Genomic DNA, 23,193 nt, shown 5'->3' with positions numbered 1-23,193 from the left:
CTAATTTTTTTAGTTTTATTTCCAAACTTTGTTTCTTTTAGAATTTCAAGTTACAACGCATTTTTTTGCAATTTTTTTTGTTCTAATTATATTTATGCGTAATTTTGAGTGAACCATTATGTTTTACAAGAATATGAAGGAAGTAAATGGAATCATTGTTAGAATTTGTAAACTAATAAAAGAGGGTAATTTAGTTCAAATATATATAAATTCAGGACAAATTTTAGGTACAGTATCTTAGGTGTAGTTAATATTATTTTTTAATCAGAGTTAGGATTTTACATTGATTGTATATGTAAATATATATTAATAAGACCTATATTAAATATAAGTGTATAATACTAAGGTAAAACTTTAATTCTAATTGGAGAACAACATCAATTACATCTAAAAAAAAGTGTATCTAAATTTTGTCCATAAATTAAATATTTCTTAGTCTGTGTAAAATGTTAGAAGAACCAAAGTTTTGGAATGGAGAGTAAATTTTTGTCTAGGAACTTAGTGTCATCAAAATATCACAACTAAATTAACAAAATTTATATACCCTTTGGATCTATATATAAGCAAAAAAAAATGCTTAAAATTTTGGACTCAAATATAAGTAAATTTTCAACCAAATCAACCTTATTTAATGCTCTTAATCCAAAAATACCTCTATGATAATAAAAAAGAACACTATCTTCAATTAATATGATTAATAATATTTTAGTAAACATAATATATATTTTATATGAAATCATGAAAATTAAATACATTTAACTATCATCCTTAATATGTGTGAATTTTTTTTTCTTATATAACTTCAGAAGGACTATTAGTAAGTAGAAATTAGGTTTCTTAATTACAATTTGAATTTTAGTAGTATGCATGAAAAAAGGATTCGTTAAAAAAGTAAAGTTCCTGAAAAATAATTCGTAATTGTCAGTTAAAAAGTTAACATTAACCGTATGCAAAAAATAAAATAAAATAGGAAAAAATGATTTTAGTTTTTTCCAAAAAAAATTTAATTCAAAATTTTTTGAACTATTTTGGTTTCTCTAAATTTAAAATGCACCACTTTTAACTTTAAATAGTACTTAAAATGATTATGATGCGCTATTTAAACCACTCATGAACAAAAGTGGTATATTTTTAAATTAGAGTATTAAAACAATTTTTTTTAGATTAAACCCAAATTTGAAAAACTCTAAAGGGACAAAATATATATTTTATCCTTAAAAATATTGATAAGAAAAATGAAAAAATCCAAGTTCTTACTGTAAGACGCGCAAGCTCTTCTTCTTCCTCTTTCCCCTCAACACTCTTATTTTTTCCTCATTTCCTATTCTCTCATTTTACCTTTCTGAGTTTTCTTGTGGTATTGAAGGTGCTGCATAGAAGTGTGGGTAGCTAGTCGGAAGCGCGGACCTTCTCCTTCTTCTTCTTCCTCTCCCCGAAGCTCGGATTCTACTTCTCTAAGGTAAGGGAAGCTAGATGGTAAACTCGTTGGTTATGGGTGAGTTTAAGAACTCATTTAGAGTAAAAATTGTTGAGAATCATTGATTGATTTGAAGAATTTCTCATTTTCAGGGTTTCGAGAAAATGGAGAAATTTGGTGATTTTTGATGCGTTTTAGGGTTGCATGTTGAAATTGAAGTTGTTTTTGAGTTGTATGATGTAAATGCATTTCAGTTTTTGGATTGCATGTGGCTGATTTTCAAGTTTTTGAAGAAAATTTTAAAGTCTTGGGGTTAACTATTTGAAGTTGCACCGGGCGCAGTTTTTTGTGCCGAGCGGCATTCATCAGGGACTACCATGTTCCAATCACACTAGGCACGAGATTAGTCGCGCCGGGTGCTATTGAGAATAGGGTGTCTCTGGATGAATCGCATCGAGCGTGGGGAGAACCACGTTGGGCGCGATATCAGATGTTTGTCTTATAATTTTGGTTACTGATAAGGCACCAGGCGTGCTCTGAGCACGCTGTGGCATAGAGACTCCTTGGGGGTCTCTGCCTAGGGTGGTGCCGGGGGCAGAATGAGCACGTAGGGCGTGAGACCCTAGTGAGGTCTCTGCCTTATTTGCGCCGAGCGCGAGTTTGGCACGCCGGACTTGGGAGACTCTTGGAAGTCTTTGCTTACCAACACATCGGGCGTGATGATGATACGCCGGGAGTGGGAGAGCTTTAGAGCTCTCAGGTTGGGTTCAGGCCGAGCGTGAGTTTACTTGCGCCAGGCGTGAAGGTATTTGATTCTACGCCTAAGAAAATGTTGAATATTGTGATATGATGAGAAGATGTAGTTGTGTGTTGAATCATGGTTGTGTATATGTGAAGAAATATTGTATGTATGTTTGGGATAAGTTGCTTTGTTACTAAAACATGTTAATGTTGAGTTGATTACGTTGCTTAAGTTGAAAGTTGATTAAGATGATGAGTTGAAAAGTTGTGTGTTGTTTAAAGTTGTTGAACTGAGCTGTGTTGTTGAGTTGTAAGTTGATTCAGTTGTGATGATAAATTGTTGATCACTAGGACTAGAGGAGATGTTTTTGAAGTTGCTCATCCTATTGTGCGGATTGAGATAGTTGTGGTGCTCTAAGAGCCCAATTTATTGAAAACCCTCATTGAGAAGTTGTCCCTTGGAGTGGACGTTGTGTTGTTCTCCTCTAGGACTTAGTTGATCTAATGTGTGGGCAAGGTCGAGACACACGTGTACAAAGCGACCATGGTATAGGGGTCAGGTCGAGCTATATTGATTACAAGCGGTCAAATTTGAGTAAAGTACGAAGTCGGGAACTTAGTTCCTAACCGAGTATTGGAGGGTTGTAGTATTTTGAGGATAGTTGGTAGGCTAATCCCATAGGTGGCTTAGTTGAGCTAGCTAATGCCGTGGTAGGCCTAAACCCTGCTGTTCTATCCTGACATAGTATTATACTTCCTTGTTTAAGTGGCAAAGTCTGAGAAATCGTAAAGTTGTGGATTGATATCCAAATTTTCTGTTTACCTAGCAAGCCCAAAAAGGTTCTGTGTTGTCGGTTCAGTAGGGCCTAGCCACTTAGACTGCTCACCCATATTGTAGGAGATCTCCGAGTTGAACTGTGTGACGACGCATAAGTTGTTGATAAGTTGAATTGATGTTGATATGAGTTGTATATATGTTGTTGTGTTGTGAAGCTGTGATTCAGTTGGGTGTTGTTATGTGTTGAACGTTGAACTGTTGAAAGTATTGTTCTGTTGTTAAAGTTGTAAGTTGTCTATATCTATATGTTGGTTATTTTCACTAGCTTACCCTTGTATGTGGTTTGGACTGCGATGATCATATTGTGTATGGGAGCAGAGTAGGGATAGGCTAGAGAGTAGTAGTAGTGTCACAGGTGGTGGCAGGAGCTGATTTTGTGTAGGCTACGTCGGTGTAACATTTTGTTAGTTTAGATACTTGGACTTGTTGAGCCTCAGGCAGGATATATGTATATACTCTTTTATGTATGCATATTCTACTTCTGTGTGGTGTTGTTTTGTAGTGTGACGGTTAGGCGGGTCGTTATACTTACTTCTTCCCGTATTTCCAATTTATTAATATAAGAATGGACGCAATATTGAATAATCATTTCCTTTTTTGTGCATGTTTTTTTAAGGTATATGTAAATGTATTTAGACAAATTTTGCATGAAAGTAAATATCTTTGTAGACAATGAAAAAAAGATATATTCCTTATGTATTTATGTAAACCAACCTTTTCTATTAATTATTCAATTTTTGTGTTTTACAAGGTGTAGCTCAAGTTTAAATCTAGAGCATATACGATGAATTGCTTAATGGTATGTTCGGATGAAAAATTTTATAAATTTAAGGAATTTTAAATTCTTGGTATTTGAATTACTTTGATTTCAATTTTTATCATTCTTAAAATATTTTATTTGGATAAGTTAATTCAAATTTATCAAATTTTAAATTGTTAGGTTGGATATGATAATTTGATTCCACCATGGTAAAATTGATTTTAAAAATATATTTATATGTTAAAATTTTTAAATTAAATTTTATAAAAATAAATACTAGCTAATTTTGAAATATTTAATAATTTTAAAAATTAATATTAGATAATATTTAATAATTTTAAAAATATTTTTGAATATTTAATAATTAAAAATATGAAAAGATAAGAGATAAGATAAAATAAATAAGTGAAATAAGAAGGAAAAAAATATGAGAAATTTCAAATTTTTACTCTTTTATGAGAATTTAAAATTCTACTGTTTCAAGGAATTTGACAAATACTTGAATTTTAAATTCCTTATAAATTCTTTATCCAAACAAGGTATTTCATCTCAAAAAATTTAAAAATTTTCAAATAAATAAATTACTCCATTTAAATTTCTCATCCAAACATACTAAAATATTTATTAGCTTTGATTATTGTCGATTGTTTTCAATAAGAACTACTTATTTTAAAAGAGTATAATATATACAGACGTATAGATGGATATTACTTTAATTACTCAAACTTATTTGTATGTATTTTCTAACATAATAAAATGATAAATAATTAAGGAATTGGGTAACACGCTTTAATGAACAAATAATAATTTTTTTTGAAGTCGAGTCGTGCATATCTATCCAAATCTTAAAAGTACAAACATGTATTAGTAAACTACAAAGTCATTAGTTATTTCAATATTTTAATTATGTCAAAAAAGTAGAAGTACATGCACTTCATTGTATTTTATTCTATCCGGTTATTGTATATAAAATAATAAAAGAAATGTGACCAAAACAAGAAACTTATCATTGACACAAAAAATATAGCTTGCATTGAGTCATATTCTTCCTATAGATGGAATCAAAGCTGAGACTGAAATTTGTCAATTCAATTTGTGCATACTAATACTAATATAATCACACGAAACATCATTTCCATTCAAAGATGAGTCTCGAATAGATTGAGTATCATAATTAATAAAATTTTTAAATATTTGATTATAGAGTTTATAAATTTTATTTTTTAGTATCTGTATTAATTAAAATATTTTATTTTAACCTTTATACATATCATTATCATTTCTTTTTAATTTTCATAGTTTTACAAATTTTGTTTTTAAGTTCTTATAATAATACACAATAAAGTTATGATTAGGTAAAAGATTAACCGTCCCAACCACAATCGTGTCTGTGTATTAAAAATAATCGATGATCATCTCAGTATGATAGCTTAGCCAATATAATTGGCCTACAATTATATATAAATTAAAGCTTTATCCTTCAATATTATTGAGAACTACAAATAATATATTCTAATTAATTATTTGGAATAAATGATCAAATTATTCTTAACCAGTTACGCCACTTAAGTTTCGTCTTATTTTTGTTTCAAGATAAAGATTCTCGTAATTATCCTACATCACGTACATTATATTCTCTAGTCACGAAAGAATTTTATTTCCAAACTTCATTTTCTTTTCCATTTATTAATGATACATGTGTCATGTGTTCTTGGATTAGTATTTACAAACAAACGTAAACAAAGATAGAACATATAAGAATCATTAAAATAATATGCTTAGTGCTGGCATGGAAGGGGAATGCATGCCATGAGATAAATAAATAACATATTTTTATTATTATTAGAAGTAAGGATTCAAATATGAATGATTAGCAAAGCCATCAAGAAATCAATAACATTATTTGGGCACCATTCCAATTAAGACCAATCAAATGACGGGGTCTTCATTAGACTAATTAAAGCTATAATATTTTACACAATAGTTTAGTGGATGATTAATACTACTAATCAAGTTGATTTTTATTCTATATTATATATTTTGTTATGTCGGGAAAAACGTCTAGAATGATGACGTGGGAAACAATCTGTAAAAAATGTGACTAAAATTTGAAAACAACTTAATGGATTTATATTTTAAAACAGTAGGTAGCTAGGAGGAGAAGAATTCAAACAAAGTATAAAATTGAGTTATCTTTCAGAAAATACATAAATAAAAACATAATTAATAAGAATATATAGTTTATATATAAAAATAATAGTGAAATTTGGGACCTCGCGCATTTAGATAAGTGGGTCATATCATATTACGAAAAGAGAATCCACAAATTTCGTGGTGACCCAGCATAAATATGTAATTTACAAAGAGAACCTTGACCCGTTTCATTTGTCAAAATTCCAAACATTTAGAAAGAAAAAAATGGTAAATAAAAAAAGAAAGGAGACAGATTTATCAAGAAACAATTAATATACTACTTTGGAAGCAGGACGGAGTCAGGTTATATTACAGGGGCCAAATTATAAAAATTAAATAAATTTAATGATGTAGTTAATTATATCTATGATTTATAAAATATTAAAATAAAATATATTACATAAGAAACAATAAAAACATAAAATTATAAATGTTAACATTAATTTTAAAGATCAAGAACCTTCTTGAACGAATAACGTTTAGGAGAATGATCCACAATATTTATGAAATGATATTTCTTTTCTTTCAAAATTATGCAGTCGGTACTTTTCTGCTTGTAATCTTATCAGCAGATAATTTTTATGGTTTTCTTTATATCTTTGAATAATGTAAATCGAAGCCTAATTCACTACAAGAAAATTTTTGTATATTGACATAAATTCTATAATGATATAATAAGTATTATTAAAAATTATTCTTATCTATATAATAAATATAATATATGTTGATATATATTATTAAAAAGTGTGAGTATAATCTATAATGACACACATTATTAAATTTTATTCAAAATTAATACTAAAATTATGTGTAATTATATATCAAATAAATATATATTTATATATATTATACTTATAATAATATTTTTTTATATGTCATTATGTGTAATATTTATTATAATGATTCAACCTCAAGAAATTGAGTAGTTTTCAAACGATCACGTACAATATATACATCCATTTTAATCTGTATGTATTCAAATATTACTAAAAAGAGAAGGGAGATTAAACTTTTTTTTTTTCTTTTTCAGTTATATAATAGTATATATTGTTGAAGACGTTGCTTTCCATTTCCAATATGAATAATATATACATCTGTGCAGTCTACCCCTACCCCAAACTAAAAAAAAAATGAAATTGTGTGCAGTCAAGCAATTGTTTCTTAATTAACCATGAAACAAATTTCCTTATATAAATGAAATTCAACTATACAGTACGTATTCAAATATTATTAGAAAGAACAGACAATGCACATTATTGACTTTGTTTTTCTGCCCCGAATCACCAAGATCTTCATTTAAAAACTCTCTTTAATTAATCATAAACTAATAAGTAATAAGAAATAATGCCATTCAAGCATGTGTCCGGCGGCTGGTTACGAAAAGGATTAATTAAAGAAACATAATTAAAAAGGAGATTTATTTTGTCTTGTAGTGTTTGACAATAAAAAAAAGTGCGTGATATAAATATATAATATTTTATCATATGTGACTGTGATATGTGTTAATTTATAATAAAACTTATATATATATATATAAAAGGAGAATCACTTATTTTAAAAGTAAGTTTACCTAAAATTATTTCACTTAATAATTTAAGTTCTATACCAAATTTCAATGATCCAATTGTTGAATTAAAATCTTTTGATGTTAGATCAAGTGTGCAAATTTTTAAAATTTTTGAAAGTCATTTGATACTATATTTCATTAATTCAAATTGACAGATAATCATAAAAATATTTTATGCTAATTTGAATTAATAAAATAAAGTATTAAATAATTTTTAAATTTCTTAAAACTTTGTAGAATCGATCTACGTACTAAAGAGTTTTAATTCAATAGTTAGATCATTAAAATTTGGTTTAGAGCATAAGTTATTAGGTGAAATAAGTCTAAGTAGACTTATTCTTGAAATAAATGGATCTTCCATATCTCTCTAAAGGATTCAAACAACATCGATGTAACTTTTACCAACTATTACATTGTTTAATAACTTTTAATTAAATATGAATTTTTCAAAACTTATTGTTAGATCGAAAGTTCCCTACAACTAGACCATATATACAAACTTTTATATTAATTTAAAATGATATAATATCTTATTCTTATAAAACAAAATTAACGTAATATATATTTCAAAATATACTAAAATATGAATACTTTGATTATCTTCAAATTATTGTTCAATTTCAACAAAATTTGATATACACATATGAAGTGATATGCAGTTATAATTCAACGGTTGGTTAAACAAAATTCACCTTTAATATAAAATTATTAAGTGGTGTAATAGTTGATAAAAATTACATTAATTTGATTTGAATCTTTCTTTATATATATATATATGTATATATAATATATATATATATATATATATATATATATAGTATTTAATTAAAATGCTGCTGACTAATTAAAATATGGATGTAATAGGTCACTAGGTTAGGTTTGTTCTTTAACAAACATATATAAACGCTGCCATATTTCATCCAAGTAAAATAATCAAATCAAATTCTACAGTAAGCTTAAACTTAGACTTGGTTTCTTGTTCTAGGGTGATCACATAGAACCTCAAAACAAGGCCTCTCGTTGATTTGCTCCACCCATGTATATATGCCCTGACTCATAGCTCCAATTACACTTAAGAGTTTGTTGGTGATAGTTAATTAAATTCATGATATTGAATGTGAAGGATAGGAGGGAGCATTAAAATATTGGGAGATTAAAAAAGGAAGATATGGTAAGTCTAAAAGAGAAGCCAATATAGGTTAGATGGGGATAAGCACTATGACAAAAAGAAAATGATATTTTAGAGCCTATCAACAACAGTAAAGTCAAATTAACAGTAACATATGAAAGGATTAGGATATTAAGTATTTTATTTCAAATATTTTTCAAAATATCAAAGTTAATGGAAGTACGTTACTCCTAATAATGGAGTGAAATTAGTCCTCTCTTGGACATAGAATGATGAAGTTGATCATAGGATTCTATCTCTTTGAATACATGTAAAGCACTAATTTGCTATATATACCTTTATGATAGCTGAAAGTTATCGAGTTATACCTCCTCCCATTGGCATATATAGGAGTGAAAATTTAAAAGGGTTGTTGCATTAATGATTTTTGATTTTCTAAAAGACAATTTAATGTCAATTTTTTTTTTCTTCTTTTTTTGCCACAGGTATCTTTAGTCCACTGGGTAGAAACTAATTCTACTCATAATAATATAATTGTTGTTAGTTGAATGAATTGCCATACACAAGAAGAATTAAATATAAATTTTTACTAAATAAATTGTCTCACAATATGAGTGTAGGAGAAAACGTTAAACAATATACATTTAAATTATTGATTAAGAAATTAAAAGTTCATTTTCTTTTATAAAACATTGTTATTAATAACGCACTTAATTATACCCTAATTTTTAATGTAAATTTACCGTAATAAATGTTTATATTTATTGATTTGTTTACTAGTTTGTTTGAACATTGGCTATCAAAACCAGACCTGTTTGGAGAATTATAATGTTTAAAGACAATGGATGATTAGTTTTCCCAAGTTAATTTGATGTTCAAATATTAACACCTGTACTGTAAGTCAAGTCTTGTTTATATAGAATTTGTTTAGATAAATTTCTTGATAAATATTTTTATGAAAAGAAAAGAAAATAAAATAACATTATACATAAATTAATTTATAATTTTTTTAAAAATTAATTTATAAACATATATGCCTATATTTCGATAAATTGCAATAAGAGATTGAGATTCACACTTGTCTCAAAAGTCAAAACACTGGATTGAGAAAAATTAATTTCATTCATTGGTGAATTTGTTAGTTGTACAAGCAATTGCACATGGGAGAACTATATTTTAAATGAAACGAAATTAGTAAGGTAAATGATACAACTACCTTATCACCAAATCGAAAATTATTTTCAGATCAATATTACAATTATATTAGTCTTTATTATATTCCTATACCTCGTTGAATTACTAAAATAATGGAGAAACCAAATGTTTTACCCAGGGTATTATGACAATAGTCCAACTTGAAATACGTAGTTTTCGAATTTGACAGCCTTATATTACATTCTGTATGCCCTATATTCAGGTTTCCTTTGGAGTTTGTTTCACTCCCTTGACATGCAACATTACAACTAGGCCTTTGTGAAGATAAATTTACCCTAATTTATATTATCAATTAATCAGTTCTCTTGTCCAATCCATCTGTGTTAGTGTATATATGATTCTATGAATATATAAAAATTGATAACTCATGAACTTAGAGAGTGCAAGAGAACGGTTTCTAAGCAGCATAATTATATGTACTGAGATTGTAGAAAAGTGTATGTAAAATATCAAATAACTACATGCTATAATAAATACATCATATCAATCGTAAATGCTGTCTGAATTCTGGAAGGTGGTCATTGTCAGACTCTTCTGTGATTGGCTCTGTAAGGGCCAAGGCCAACTAACTCCAATGAATTTTTTTTCTTTCTTTCACTGTTTCTCATTTTCTTTTCCCAAATGTTTGAGAATTGATGCATTAAAATAATTCAAGGAAAAACAAGGAAACTACTGTTAATGTAACCTATATGTCCTATACATACTAAATTACATCCTTCTTAGAGAACTTGTATTTGACTGCAAGTTGAGGCCTAGTTGAAGATCTAAGGCTTTACTATGGCCTTGGTTTGAAGTAGGGAAGTGGCAAGGCTTGAAGAAGAAAGGACTATTATTATTGTTATTTGAATTGGAGAAAGTGAACATGCAAGTATCTTGCTGTGAAGGAAAGTGGGATGCTATAGGATACCAACTAGATTTCTGATCACAAGAAAAGTTGGTATCTATAGCATTTGAATTGAAGCTAATCTGAGGTTCTTCACAAAGGGTGAACTCAGAGTTATAGGTAGAGGGATCATAGAACCAAGGAGTATCAGAGGGTTGGTAAGCAAAGCCATGGTTGGTTTGGAAAGGGTGTTGCAAGTAACGGTTTATGGATTGAAGCTGCAACCTCTTCTTCTTCATTCTTTCTTTCTTGTGAGCATTTTGGTGGCCTCCTAGTGCTTGTGAGTTTGCAAATTCTTTGAAACAATATTGGCACTCAAACTTTTTCTCATCAGGGTCTTTGGCTGAGGTTTTCTCTTGCACAGTTTTCTCTCCTCCTGATGAGACTGAATTAGAGGAGTTCACACTTTCATCTCCTTCACCAGACTCCTTGGCACTACCCTCTTTAGAAGGGTTTAGCTCAAAGCCAAATAACCTAAGCCTTTTCTCAGTAGAGTTGGCATTATCACCATCCCATGTTGGAGAAAGATCACAGATATCCTTTTCCATGTCTCTCTTATGGGAAAGAAATATTTTGAGGTTGGAAATGCAGTGAGTAGTTGCTAGGCTTCTCTTCCTTTTATAGTAAACTCTTTAAGTCCCAGCATGCAGTGTATCTATTAAAATAACTAGTTTTATAGTACATGGACAGCATAAGGGTGCCCCAGGGTCAATAGAATAAAAGATAAAAAGAAAAGTCAGATTAGAGAAAGCCGTCTCTCATGCAATGTTTGTTACTAAAGGAACTCTTTTTGGTATTGTAGTAGATGCACCTCAAACTTCTCAATCAAAGAGGATTCACTGTAATTTATTTAAGGTGGAATCAGATGGTCTATAAGCACTTAATAATATTTATAGTTCCACTTGGCTTTCTCCCTTATTAAAAACAGACATATTCCATGCCTAGGACATGATTAAAGTTATTAAACTAACTGTAGCAGCAAAAAGTCAAAGAAAGAGGGGGCACTAAACTTTATAACATATCTACTACTGTACTAAAATTCATATCTAATTATTTTACTGACCAGCCAATGACTTTGTGGCTTCATGTATTGTCCTCTACCTAAGCTAATCATATATTATAAAGATTGACAAATGAATTTTAATAGAATGGATGCTAAGCCATAGCCTGAGTTGATTCAATGTGATGTTATTTATAAAATGCTGACATCTGTATAAATGTAATTATTCAGCACTAAATAAAGCTTCTTTGTAATTATCCTCCACCCACAATCACATTAAAAAAGACCCTTAATATGTTTTTCTTGACCATGTTTTATGAATGCTCTTGTGATATAGAAAAGAAAGAGTAGAAGCTAAAAAAAGGAATAAAAGAAGTGGGTAATGATGTAAGCATATATACTAATAAGAGTCTTCCATAAGATCTGGGCATATCTTCTTAGAGCAGGCAAAGCCTATATTTTATAAAACTTATATACATATTTTCAGGTGAATCAAGTCATCAAGTATAATATTATTCTAGAAATAATCACAGCATTTGCGTTGGACAGTTGTTATAGTTGGCCCCACACTGTGTTGCTTTTGGGACAATTTAGAAATCATTAGATTGTGTTTTATTCCATTGTCTCTAACTAGATCTTCAATTGGTTGACTTGTTCTACCAATAACCTCTCATGCCCATCAATTCCCACTCCTTTTTCTCAAATTTCATGCTTATTAAACCGTCTTTTCTTGCTTTAGGAGGAGAATTCCAAGTAGGCATGCTGTCATGAAGCATTTCATTATCCTAACATGTGGAATAAAAAGAGGCCATGAGGGAGAAGATTGGGTTATGGTGGCTAAGTGGGTGGGTACGTTGGTTTGATTGATTGATTCTAGCTAATTCCATTTTATTACACGTTGGTTTGAGAATATCAAACCGTGGTCCCTACCCAAAAACCTTGCTCTCCCGCCACTGGGTATTGCCCTTGCTTTTGGACAAATCCAAAGTGGGTTACTAATTTTTTATGTGACATGATAGAATGCCAAAACTGACTAAGGAAAATTAAACTATATATATTGGAGTATCATAATGCACTCATGTTATATCAAACGACAAAAATATGTTGCTTCGGAGAAACAACATGTTAAGTTGAAATGTCTGCTTAGGACTGGTACATCAAAACGCACTTAGGCATTTAAGTTAATGCGACAACCAGGAAGATTCAACCTTATTTGTGTTGCTGACTTGCAGGGTTGTAACTTAAGGCTTACCACTTAAACCTCTATCTTCAATAGATCAAGGAATTCATGTTCTAAACTATTCTGACTTCATTTGTAGCGTATTATGCATAAAGTGACATCAGAGAGCATTGTGAGAGAAGGTAGTATATATGTGATGAGAACTTCATGAAATATAATCTGACCCATCTAAGGGCTAAAAGCAGCATATAATTAAGGGCATCTTGGAGTTGCTTTTACATTTAGCAACTTAATAATCAAGCAACATGATAGCATTCGAGCATTCTATTTTTGCCACGTAAGAACAACAAACGATTGCTAGGAGAAATAGGCCTGTAGCTTTTTTACTTTTTTTATGGGTCACTGAATTAGAGTAAAAAATTTAATTATGATTTGGCTTGTTGGCATGGATTAGTTTAGGTTAAAAAGCAGTATCCCAAGGAAAGTGTAACATTGTCAAAAACTGTCAGAAATGAGGCTATGTAGGTTGTTAGGTATGGAAAAACTATTCGTTACAGTTAACTAACTGTTAAAACTGACACACCGCTCGCCTTCTCAAGGTAGAGGTCCTTTGTTTTTTTGTTTTTGTGTTTTAGTACAATGCCTCTAACTCTCTAAGCTCACCTGGTCACTCATCTCATTGACTATCAAAGACTTCAAGGAATATTATCAGAGTTAAAAAAAGTAATTCTGCTGTCTTTTACTTCCATTTTTATTTGTTTATTTAAAAGATTGCACATAAATTTTTAAAATATAATTAACTTATTTGTTATGTTAAAATTATTTTTAGCTTTTTTTCTTCTACAAGGTATTTTTAACTTCTTAGCAAAACTTCAACTGTTATTTTTTTTTTCTTTCTCATTTAGATGTGTAAAATATCTAAATACTAGGTAAACATGAGCACACATATTTAGAAAACAATAATTGGTGCTGTCTTTAATTTTAAATAGACAAAAAAAATATTATAAAAATACCCAAATAAAAAGGAAAAGAAATATTTATTTGTTCTCACGAATGAAGAAAAAAAAAAGGACTAATTTTCATTAGCTCTGCTACCACAACATCAGAACGTTGGGTAGCTCAGCTAACATAATCATGGAAAGTGGTCAACAAGCTAAGTATAAAAAACATTTAGTGATTTTGAAATTTTTTCAAAATCAAAATAAACTGATTCAAATTCGGAAACTAGGAATATAAAAAGCAAATGTACAATAAGAAAAGAGGAACATACTAAAAGCACCAAAATAACTTTTGATATTGCATTATGCTAAATTGACAGTTCAAGTGCTCAACGCCAATAAAAAGAAGAAAAAAATGTAGACAACGTGGCCAATAAACAGAACATAATATATATATATATATATATAGTTAATTACCTATACACTGTTAGTGTAAATTTTTTTACACCGATAACCAATCATATTTTTTAATAGTGTCAAGTCATTGCTTATTTAATCAAATAAAAATAAAATAAAATAAAATAATTTAAAATACATGATTGGTTGTCAATATAAATTTTTTTACACTAATAGTGTATAGATGTATAGATGATTAACTCATATATATATATATCAGATTACGCAAACAGCTAGAAACCCCATCTTGATTATTAAGAAATTAAAAATGTTCGTCATACTAGTTATTTTAAAGACCATGTATCTAATACCTAAGGATTAACACGGCCTACTCTTGCAATTTCTTAAAAATAGTAACGCTTTTTTTGCTTCATTTTAAATGACTAACGTGTTTTTTATTTTATTGTTTTTGGTAGCAGACTAACGTGAATTTCTCAACGACGAATTTAAGAATATGACATTATAAAATCTTACTTCAACGGAGAGTGACGAAACAATTTTTTTAGTGCCGTAACACGTGACGCACTTAAGAAACAAGGGTACAGTGATTATTCTAGAAAGTAGAAACCACATAAAATCTAATTTGGTAACGCATCACCTACATTTCCTAAAGAGATTTTAACTCATGAAATTCATTTTCAAAATCTGGGGCCAGGAATTGGGTGCTTACCGACATGCGATGATGTCTTAAATGTTGGGAGAAAGTAAAGCATATGCGGATTCCCAGCAAACATTTAGATTCGCTCAGCCCAACATTCCTTCAAGAACCAATAAATTATCAATTAACCTCACAGCAACAAAGTCTTCTTCCCAAACCCCAAGGAAAATTGGGACTGAAATTAAAACATATTTTAAACAAGGGATGCATCAAGGAGTGCCAAATGTCAAACTCCTTCGGGTCGCTTTACATTCGCACCATCATTCCAGGGGTTGCTACACAAATTGTTAAAAAGGAGGGAGTGAATAAAAATGATTCAACACACTTTGCTGACACAAATAACCTTGCTTAACGCATAGGCGGCAAACCTGTGTTAATTTTAGACAATGTTACAGATCGATAGATCACTCCAGATTAATGGTTCAATTTACTATTTCTTTCAATAAAAAAAAATGAGAAAGAACGGACCGCATATATTACATGTCAATATTTGTAACAAACGCCGAATTTGTTCCTGAGTGCAAAAATGCGACAGCTCGAACCCCACAAGGGACGAGGGAAGGGATGTTATATTTGTGAAATTCTCAGATCTGTGCATTACCAACCATCACCCCAATTATAAAAGAAATAAAAAAAGAAACTGGTGATCCAACAATGTGTCAGTTTCAGCATCCTGAGCGATACATATCAATCATTGTTGACGTTTAGTACGGGGCAAGAGAGCGAGAAGAATTTTTTTCCTTGGACCCTGCAACCCAAGCAACCTCTGTTAGACAGATATAACACCATATAATCAAATTGTGTACTCACTACTCAGCACATGAACATGAAAACACACGTTCTTTTAAAACGAACACAAGTTGCGTAGACACAGACAATAAATGCTATCAACACATTATTTTTAATATCACCTATACACACTTCAATATTGAGTATTTTGTGTTGATCTAACTGAGTAGTGTGGGCACAGGTTATTTAGTGAGACCTACACGAATTTACCCATTAATAGAAAGACCACTGACGAGTGTGTTGCCAACACCCCACCCGAACACATATACTCCTCTTAATCTTGTTCATCTTTGTTACAGGAAACTACAGGAGCAATTTTAGAGGTACATCACAATTCACAAGCACAAGAAATAAAGACAAGCATGATACTTGGACTACCAACTTTCACGGGGTTCAGATTGCAAAATTTACAGGACATTTATATTTAGCCTTGTCTGGGAAGTGAAACTTTTAATGCAATTTGATAGGACACAAACCATGCAAGAAATAGAAAGCATATCCATGACTAAATTGCCAGTACGATGAAAAGTCATGTCTTCTAGCAAAACAGCAATAAGTTAATAAACAAGTGAAAGAGGATATATTCAATAGTGATATTATATAAAAGTATACACAACAGTAACTTATAAATGAAATACAATCAAGAGGGTAATGGTTGGTTCAAGACTAGGATTTTTTTTTTTTAATTTTACTGTTCGTAAGTAAGGAGCCACACTTTATTATAACCACTGACAAAAAATATCTAAACAATTTCCAAGTTTGTTATACTTGCACTTGTATAATCTCAATAGTTAGTTTTCTAATTTACTTTATCCAATAAGCACACCTCTCAATTTAGAAGAGCCAAATTTAGATTTTTAAGGGTTATTTGGCATCTAAGGCATTATACTTTGTTTTACATGGCTTACGATCAAATACTTGAACATTGATGATGAAGCCATTGCATGAAAGAGAAAGGCATGGAATAAAACAAGGCCTCTAGTACCAAGAATATGGATACATAAACAAGGCAAACAATATTAATATTAACATGAAGATAACTTCCAACACAATTCCACTAACTGAAGTTATGCTACATTGTCTGAATTATACATAATAACAATAACACTATTCACCCAAAAAATAATAATAATAACAATGCCTAAATCCATATATTTGGTGTAATATTCACAACAGTAAGCCTTAGTGAACAACACCTGAATATATATGCCGGTGCCACATATGAAAAGAAAGAAATAATTACCATAGGAATCCCAAGCTCTTTGAGGTCATTTTCTCCCATCTGCTTCAATGCAGTCATATCCACCTAAATGAACATATCAGTGTATAAGATAATTTAACTGTGCAAAATTACAAATAATCTAATTCATAGCTTAAGTGTACAATTTATCAAAATCATAGTTCATATTCCTTTAATTTATTCTTCAGTATTAACATAAATAAAGCCATAAGACAATACATGATCACTTCAGCCCTCAACACAACAAATTCAGTTCAATTACAAGTTGTAAGAGTAAAGAATTGTCTAAATGCCAATTGAAGCTAAAAACTTATTAACCACTGCAGGATAATAAACTGAGCTCACATCCTGTTATTTAACAGGTATGTTTAATCATTGAAACATTCCCCCTCATGCGAGATTGAATGCCAACCTGAGAGAAGAGAAAAAAGAAGTCTTTACAAGTCATATTTTCTTTAATCAATGGTTCAACTGTTAACATTACTACCCAATTTACACAACCATGAAAAAATACACACCACACCAAATAAACAAAATTTGTCAATGAACACTAGAACACTGCAGATAATGTAAAACTATAACATTTTTAATTAAGGAAACAATAGATTTAATCTGAAACCACTATGTAACCAATTTAGAGAACTATAATTCTCAGTCATTCATGTCACGATAAACATGAAAGAGCATTTTACAAGTTAGTAATATTGTGAAACATTTTCCCCACCATGGAAACAGAACACAGAGCTTAAGAAGAATTCATGCATAAACATAAAAATGAACCAAACTATCCTGATGGAGAAGAATTAAATCATATGGCAAACTATTGCCTAAGACTGTCCCAGAGGAAAATCAATCAAAAGTTCCCTTAGTCAATGATTTTGACATCTCATTAAACAAATGACACAAATTGTAAATTAAATTTGAGAAAAAAAATGAACCATTGTAATTTCATTTACACAAACAAACTAGTAACATACTTCCTCAGCCTTGAAGAGAATGGCATATTTTTGAAGTCCCAGTGCATGTAACAGGCTATCCACATTTTGGTTTGATTGTTGTACTTGTTCATCACCCTACATGATAACCATCAAAGCCACACATTAGGAAGAACTTTATAATCTGTTCAGAAAATTGAACACATCAAATTTCCAAGATCAATTCAAAGGGACCAGTAAAAACTATAAAGTCAATTTACAAAAACTATCATTAGTTAAAAACCTTATTGTCCAGATAGGATGCTAGCATTTCTTCACATTTCATACAAAGAGTAGAGCACATTCTTCCATAAGCAAAAGCCAGAGAAGCATAAGATCAAAGACACAGTAATTTTGTTTTATATAATAAGGTATCCATTATCCAATGCAATTGTCTATTGATGAAATATTATATTTATGTTAAACGAGAGTTTCTCTGGTATAACCTCTCTTCTTTTTTCTTTTTTCTGTTTTAAAAGGCAGTATTAGGTCATACATTATCAATATAAAATGCCTTCATAAATCAAGGATTTTAAATCATACCACTTAAGTACTCTACCGAGCATCCCATACTATCCAATATGGGATTTAGGCACCCTACAATACCCAAGTCCTTATCATAGAACCTCCCCTAAAAGACTAAGTCCTGACATCTTCACTTTACAACATTTCACTCAGCTTTTCTGGTAAGCCCTTCCCATAGTAGCTTTTCCAAGACACTGAAAACCAACCCTGATACCAATTGATAAGCATCCAAACACTTGTCGAACCCTCCCTTTAAAGCTAGTTGTTCTCGTTTGAGAGCCCAAAGCCTTATAAACCCCTCACTCCTACACTTAAAAGTACTATATAATATTTAAAAAGATTTTAAAAATGTAGAAACATAAATACATAATTATATATTACTTAATAGTGACAAATATATAATCATACATAATCATATCATATTCATACAACATATATATAATTGGAATTTAATATAATAACAAGTAAAAAGAATATAACACATTATTAAATTAAATAATTAAATAAGTACATATATTGTTATATAATAGAAACTATATGTATATGTATGTATTGTTAGTCTAAGGCATAACTAACAACTTTGTGAAAAATAAGAGTCATCAACATTTTAAATTTCATACTTCTGTAAAAAATCCTGAGCTAACAACGCTAATTATCACACAAGGACACAATGGACGTGAACAGGGGGATGGAAGACAGAAAGACAGCAGAGCGAGGAAACTGGCCTGCACAGTGCACACAGAGGCCAAGAAGGAAGGTCAGAACAGGGGCTGTTCACTGAAGGGCTGACCTTAGCAGGAAAATGCCAGAAAATGTGCAGCTGGCTGGAAGTGCGACACAGAAAGGTTGTTGATGGCAATTAAGAATTTCTCATCATAAAATGGTTCTGAAGGAGAATACGATGTGGAATCATAGATGTAAACTAAAAAAATGTCTTATCTAAGAAATGACAGGAACAATATGGACTTCTATTTCTAGTTGGCATAGAACCCATACTAGTATGGTCTGGAGAAGCTTACTTATCTTATAGTTTAGGTGCTTTATCTGTTTTTGGTTTTATTGCTTGTTGCTTTGTCTGGTTTAATAATACCGCTTATCCTAGTGAATTTTACGGGCCCACTGGACCAGAAGCTTCTCAAGCTCAAGCATTTACTTTTCTAGTTAGATACCAACGTCTTGGGGCTAACGTAGGATCGGCTCAAGGACCGACAGGTTTAGGTAAATATCTAATGCGTTCTCTCCAACATATCAGCCACAATTTTGGCTACTACCCAAGCATTGTTAAGTTCCCAATACCAGGTTCTCCACCACATCACAATAGCAGAACTATACTCTAGGTCAAACACAGGAAAAACTCTAGTTTTTCTGATTATTGACAGTGCAAATTATACAACATTTATCATACTGTATCAAGTAAACTAACATCACCAAATCCACAAATCTAGCTAAACCAGGTACTCAAGCACTTGTCTTTAATAAGAAACTGGGATTACCATCAAAAAGAGAGCTTCTAAACTATCACAATAAGCAGTTTCCATGGTTCACACATGCATATTGAAATATAGGATCTGATTAACCAATAAGCACCCAGAATTTATAAATATCAAGCCCCCAAAAACATATTCCAAAGTGGAATATCATGAATTTGTAATTGTATTAAATCTCCCAAAGAAAATTATAATTTGTCTGTTATTGCTGTTGCTATAAAATTGAATGCTGAAAGCATCTTTCAATTTATGTATTCATTTGTCTTTCTGACTATAGGAACACTCATGCCAATAAGTTAAATTTCCATTAAACTTGTGGTATAGCCAAAAGGATATTACAGAATCAAGTATCAACTCATATATCCATCAGATGGCCATCGGAAAAGTTTCTCCAAGTAACAACAACATGAAGGATTGAGAAAAAGGACATCTAGAGGTCAGAAGATAAGTAATACTCACCACATATGAAGACCTTTGTGCAACACTGCTTGATGGAGGAAGTTGGCTGGGATGAGATGCTACGGGCTTAGCAGTTACTGGAGGCAATGTGGACATTGTGGAGCGGGACATGAAAGATTGAGGTGTACTTACTGGAGGCCTTGAAGTTTCAAGAACACCCCTACCTACATATGGAACTGATCTAACGCTGTCATATGTCCTGCTTAATGGCCTTCTCTGTATGTCTTGGACATCCCTTTGGGGGGAAATCCCCCTGGAAGCACTTGGAAAACCATCCGGTGATCTTCTCCTAATATGATCCAATGTCCAAGGAGAGTATGAACTTCTCATGGATTCCATACGCATTAAATCATCAGAACTTCTAGCTGAGGGAATTGGTCTCAACAAACTTGTTTCCCTTGATTCTGGCACATGCTGCTTTGAATTATAACTGTTAGTCAGAGGATGAGTTGCCTTTGAAAGTTTTTCACGGAGATCCATATGCCTCTTACTGCCATTACTGTCAGCCTGCCTAGATGCACTTTTTCGCATGAGCTTCAATCGGAGATCATCTTTTCCAATATTTCAAAATAAGTAAATTAAAAGAAACGAAATTAGAAACACAAAAGCCATAGAATTATATAATGATGCAAGGGTGATAAATTCACTGCTAAGGGAGCTTACTTCCATCCAGTCCATTTTGCATGCTTATATCTCGCGGTCTGCAGAAAATACAAACAAGAAAACTCACGAAAGATAATTTAAATTAAATCATAAAAAAAATCAGGCAGCATAATCTCTTTCTCTTGTCAGCCATATGGGTGTGTGTGCAAGGGCTCGTGTGTATAATGCTGCAGGTCTGACACCATAGATAGCAAAGGAACCACAGATATACCGTTTATTGCTGCCATATCCATTTCCATGCCACGCAGAACTATCCGCATTGTTTCCAATTCTGTCTCGCACAGACCGCTTAGTACCAGTCGACGGAAGAGAAGAGAAAGAAGAATCTAAAGTAGATATATCCCTCTTCACAACCTAAACTCAAGTGTTAAATAGAAGATGGGAAATTGAAAATTAAACTGCATTCCTTTATTCCAAAATAAATAAATTCAACAAAAAAACTTGGTACAAGCACAAAGTCATGCCGAATGTATAACTAGATGTCAACAACAAACAAAAGCATTCTGTATCAACAAACTTATCGGAAAACAAACAAAAAACTTCGAAAAAAGGTAAACATCATATTCATTGATATCTTTCGAGAAAACCATTTGACGAAGCAAGTAGAAACAAGTCAAATCCAAAAAATAGTGAACAAAATCGAAGTAGCGAAAACACACACAAAGAAGCTCCATGTATAGAGAGCATTAACTACAATCAGGGCGAAACAAGAACGATACAGATTTCGAATTAGACGAAATTGCAAACTACCTGACCGCTACGCCCAAGAGTAATGGTAACGCGAGCCCTCGAAGGATCGGACATGTCGATAACCGAAACCCTAAATTATCAATTGAGCAAAAGCTTCCGACACGAACACACCAACAGGATCAATCAACAGCCGCAAAGAGTTACCCTAACCCTAACCCTAATCACATTGCCGCGAGTCGAAGCAGTGATAGAGAAGACCACGACGGTTAGAAGAGGAAGAGGTGTTTGGAGATTCGAGTGATTCAGCTTCCAATTAGAGAAAAGAGGAAGAAGGGGTTGGTGGTGGAAGAGAGAGAGAGAGAGAGAGGCGATGATTTAGCGTTGAAGTTGAAACGGTGGAGCACCGAGGGGGTAATGGTGGCGTGCGCAGGGAATATGATCGCTGCGTGATCGAACCGGGACCGTCTGATCAAAAGACCGCTGTGCTAGGGCTACGCCCTTGATAAATGCTCATATGTTTTCTCTCGAGTGTGGGTTTGATTTTTCGGGAAGATCTCGTGTTCAGTGTGAGAAAGAACCCAGACCCCCACCAAAAAAGAAAAAAGCCTAATAGATAATTATAGAAAAAATTATATTTTAAATTATACCTTTATTTTAATTTTTTTTATAAATTTAATTCTTTATTTTTTTAAAAAATTGAATTTAGTCGCGTTAAATTTTGGGGCCAGCTATCCTACCTTTTGAGGTGTCTCCAACGTAACGAGAAGATTAATCACTGTTATTGACGGTGGATACTCCAGGAAGGAAAAAAAAAATTAGACTAAATTGGCTCATTGATATTATAGTGACGTCAGGTGTTCAAAAAAAAATTTAATGTTGCAAAATAATTTATTTTGATGTCTTATGTGGCAAAGTGGACAACATCGTTTTTAGTAGTTTGAAAATTTGAAACTCAATAGTCGAATGATGAGGCGGAAACTAATAGTGTGTTTGGATGAAGAATTTTACAAATTTAAGAAATTTTAAATTCTTGATATTTGAATTACTTTGATTTCAATTTCTATCATTTTTAAAATATTTTGTTTGGATGAGTCAATTCAAATTTCTTAAATTTTAAATTGTTAAGTTGAATATGATAATTTGATTCCATCATAGTAAAATTGATTTAAAAAATATATTTATATGTTGAGATTTTTAAATTAATTTTATAAAAATAAATATTAATCCATTTTTAAATATTTAATAATTTCAAAAATTAATATAAGATAATATTTAATAATTTTAAAAATATTTTTGAATATCTAATAATTAAAAAAATGAAGAGATAAAATAAAATATATAGGTGAAATAAGAAAAACAAATATGATTTGGGAGAATTTGAAATTCTACTA

General features: G+C 31.2%; 2 protein-coding genes across 3 annotated transcripts; both read right to left on the bottom strand.

Moving 5' to 3' along the window:
* Window positions 1-10,254: 10,254 nt before the first annotated feature.
* On the bottom strand, window positions 10,255-11,402 carry LOC109801326 (zinc finger protein GIS3). Its single transcript, XM_020362373.3, has one exon. The coding sequence runs from the start codon at window positions 11,289-11,291 to the stop codon at window positions 10,569-10,571; it is 723 nt and encodes a 240-aa protein (XP_020217962.1). The 5' UTR covers window positions 11,292-11,402; the 3' UTR covers window positions 10,255-10,568.
* A 3,987-nt stretch (window positions 11,403-15,389) lies between these two features.
* On the bottom strand, window positions 15,390-22,391 carry LOC109800725 (Sterile alpha motif (SAM) domain-containing protein). 2 transcript variants are annotated; one of them, XR_003804290.2, is made up of 8 exons: window positions 21,863-22,391; window positions 21,324-21,466; window positions 21,113-21,150; window positions 20,450-21,000; window positions 17,982-18,077; window positions 17,350-17,416; window positions 17,008-17,070; window positions 15,390-15,723 (listed from the first exon to the last, which is right to left on the bottom strand). XR_003804290.2 is itself a non-coding variant. In XM_020361578.3 (7 exons), exons 1-7 carry the CDS (start codon window positions 21,914-21,916, stop codon window positions 15,667-15,669), a joined length of 1,002 nt encoding a protein of 333 aa, XP_020217167.1. In that variant the 5' UTR covers window positions 21,917-22,389; the 3' UTR covers window positions 15,390-15,666. The 2 variants fall into 2 exon arrangements, 1 of the variants encoding a protein (XP_020217167.1); XM_020361578.3 differs by lacking the exon at window positions 17,350-17,416 and having other exon boundaries at window positions 21,863-22,389.
* Between the last annotated feature and the right edge of the window lie 802 nt (window positions 22,392-23,193).

Source organism: Cajanus cajan, chromosome 11 (genome assembly GCF_000230855.2).
Source record: "Cajanus cajan strain Asha chromosome 11, NIPB_CcT2T_4, whole genome shotgun sequence".
Classification (NCBI taxonomy): domain Eukaryota; kingdom Viridiplantae; phylum Streptophyta; class Magnoliopsida; order Fabales; family Fabaceae; genus Cajanus; species Cajanus cajan.
This window is presented reverse-complemented; position numbering and strand designations above follow the sequence as displayed.

What these genes read in the sequence shown, in the direction of transcription:
- LOC109801326 (XM_020362373.3), bottom strand. Translation starts at nt 11,291, where the DNA reads ATGGAAAAGGATATCTGTGATCTTTCTCCAACATGGGATGGTGATAAT.
- LOC109800725 (XM_020361578.3), bottom strand. Translation starts at nt 21,916, where the DNA reads ATGTCCGATCCTTCGAGGGCTCGCGTTACCATTACTCTTGGGCGTAGC. An exon ending in GCAAAATGGACTGGATGGAA is followed by an intron (nt 21,001 to 21,112) that starts GTAAGCTCCCTT and finishes ATATTGGAAAAG; the next exon opens with ATGATCTCCGATTGAAGCTC. An exon ending in AAGAGCTTGGGATTCCTATG is followed by an intron (nt 15,724 to 17,007) that starts GTAATTATTTCT and finishes CTTGGGTTGCAG; the next exon opens with GGTCCAAGGAAAAAAATTCT.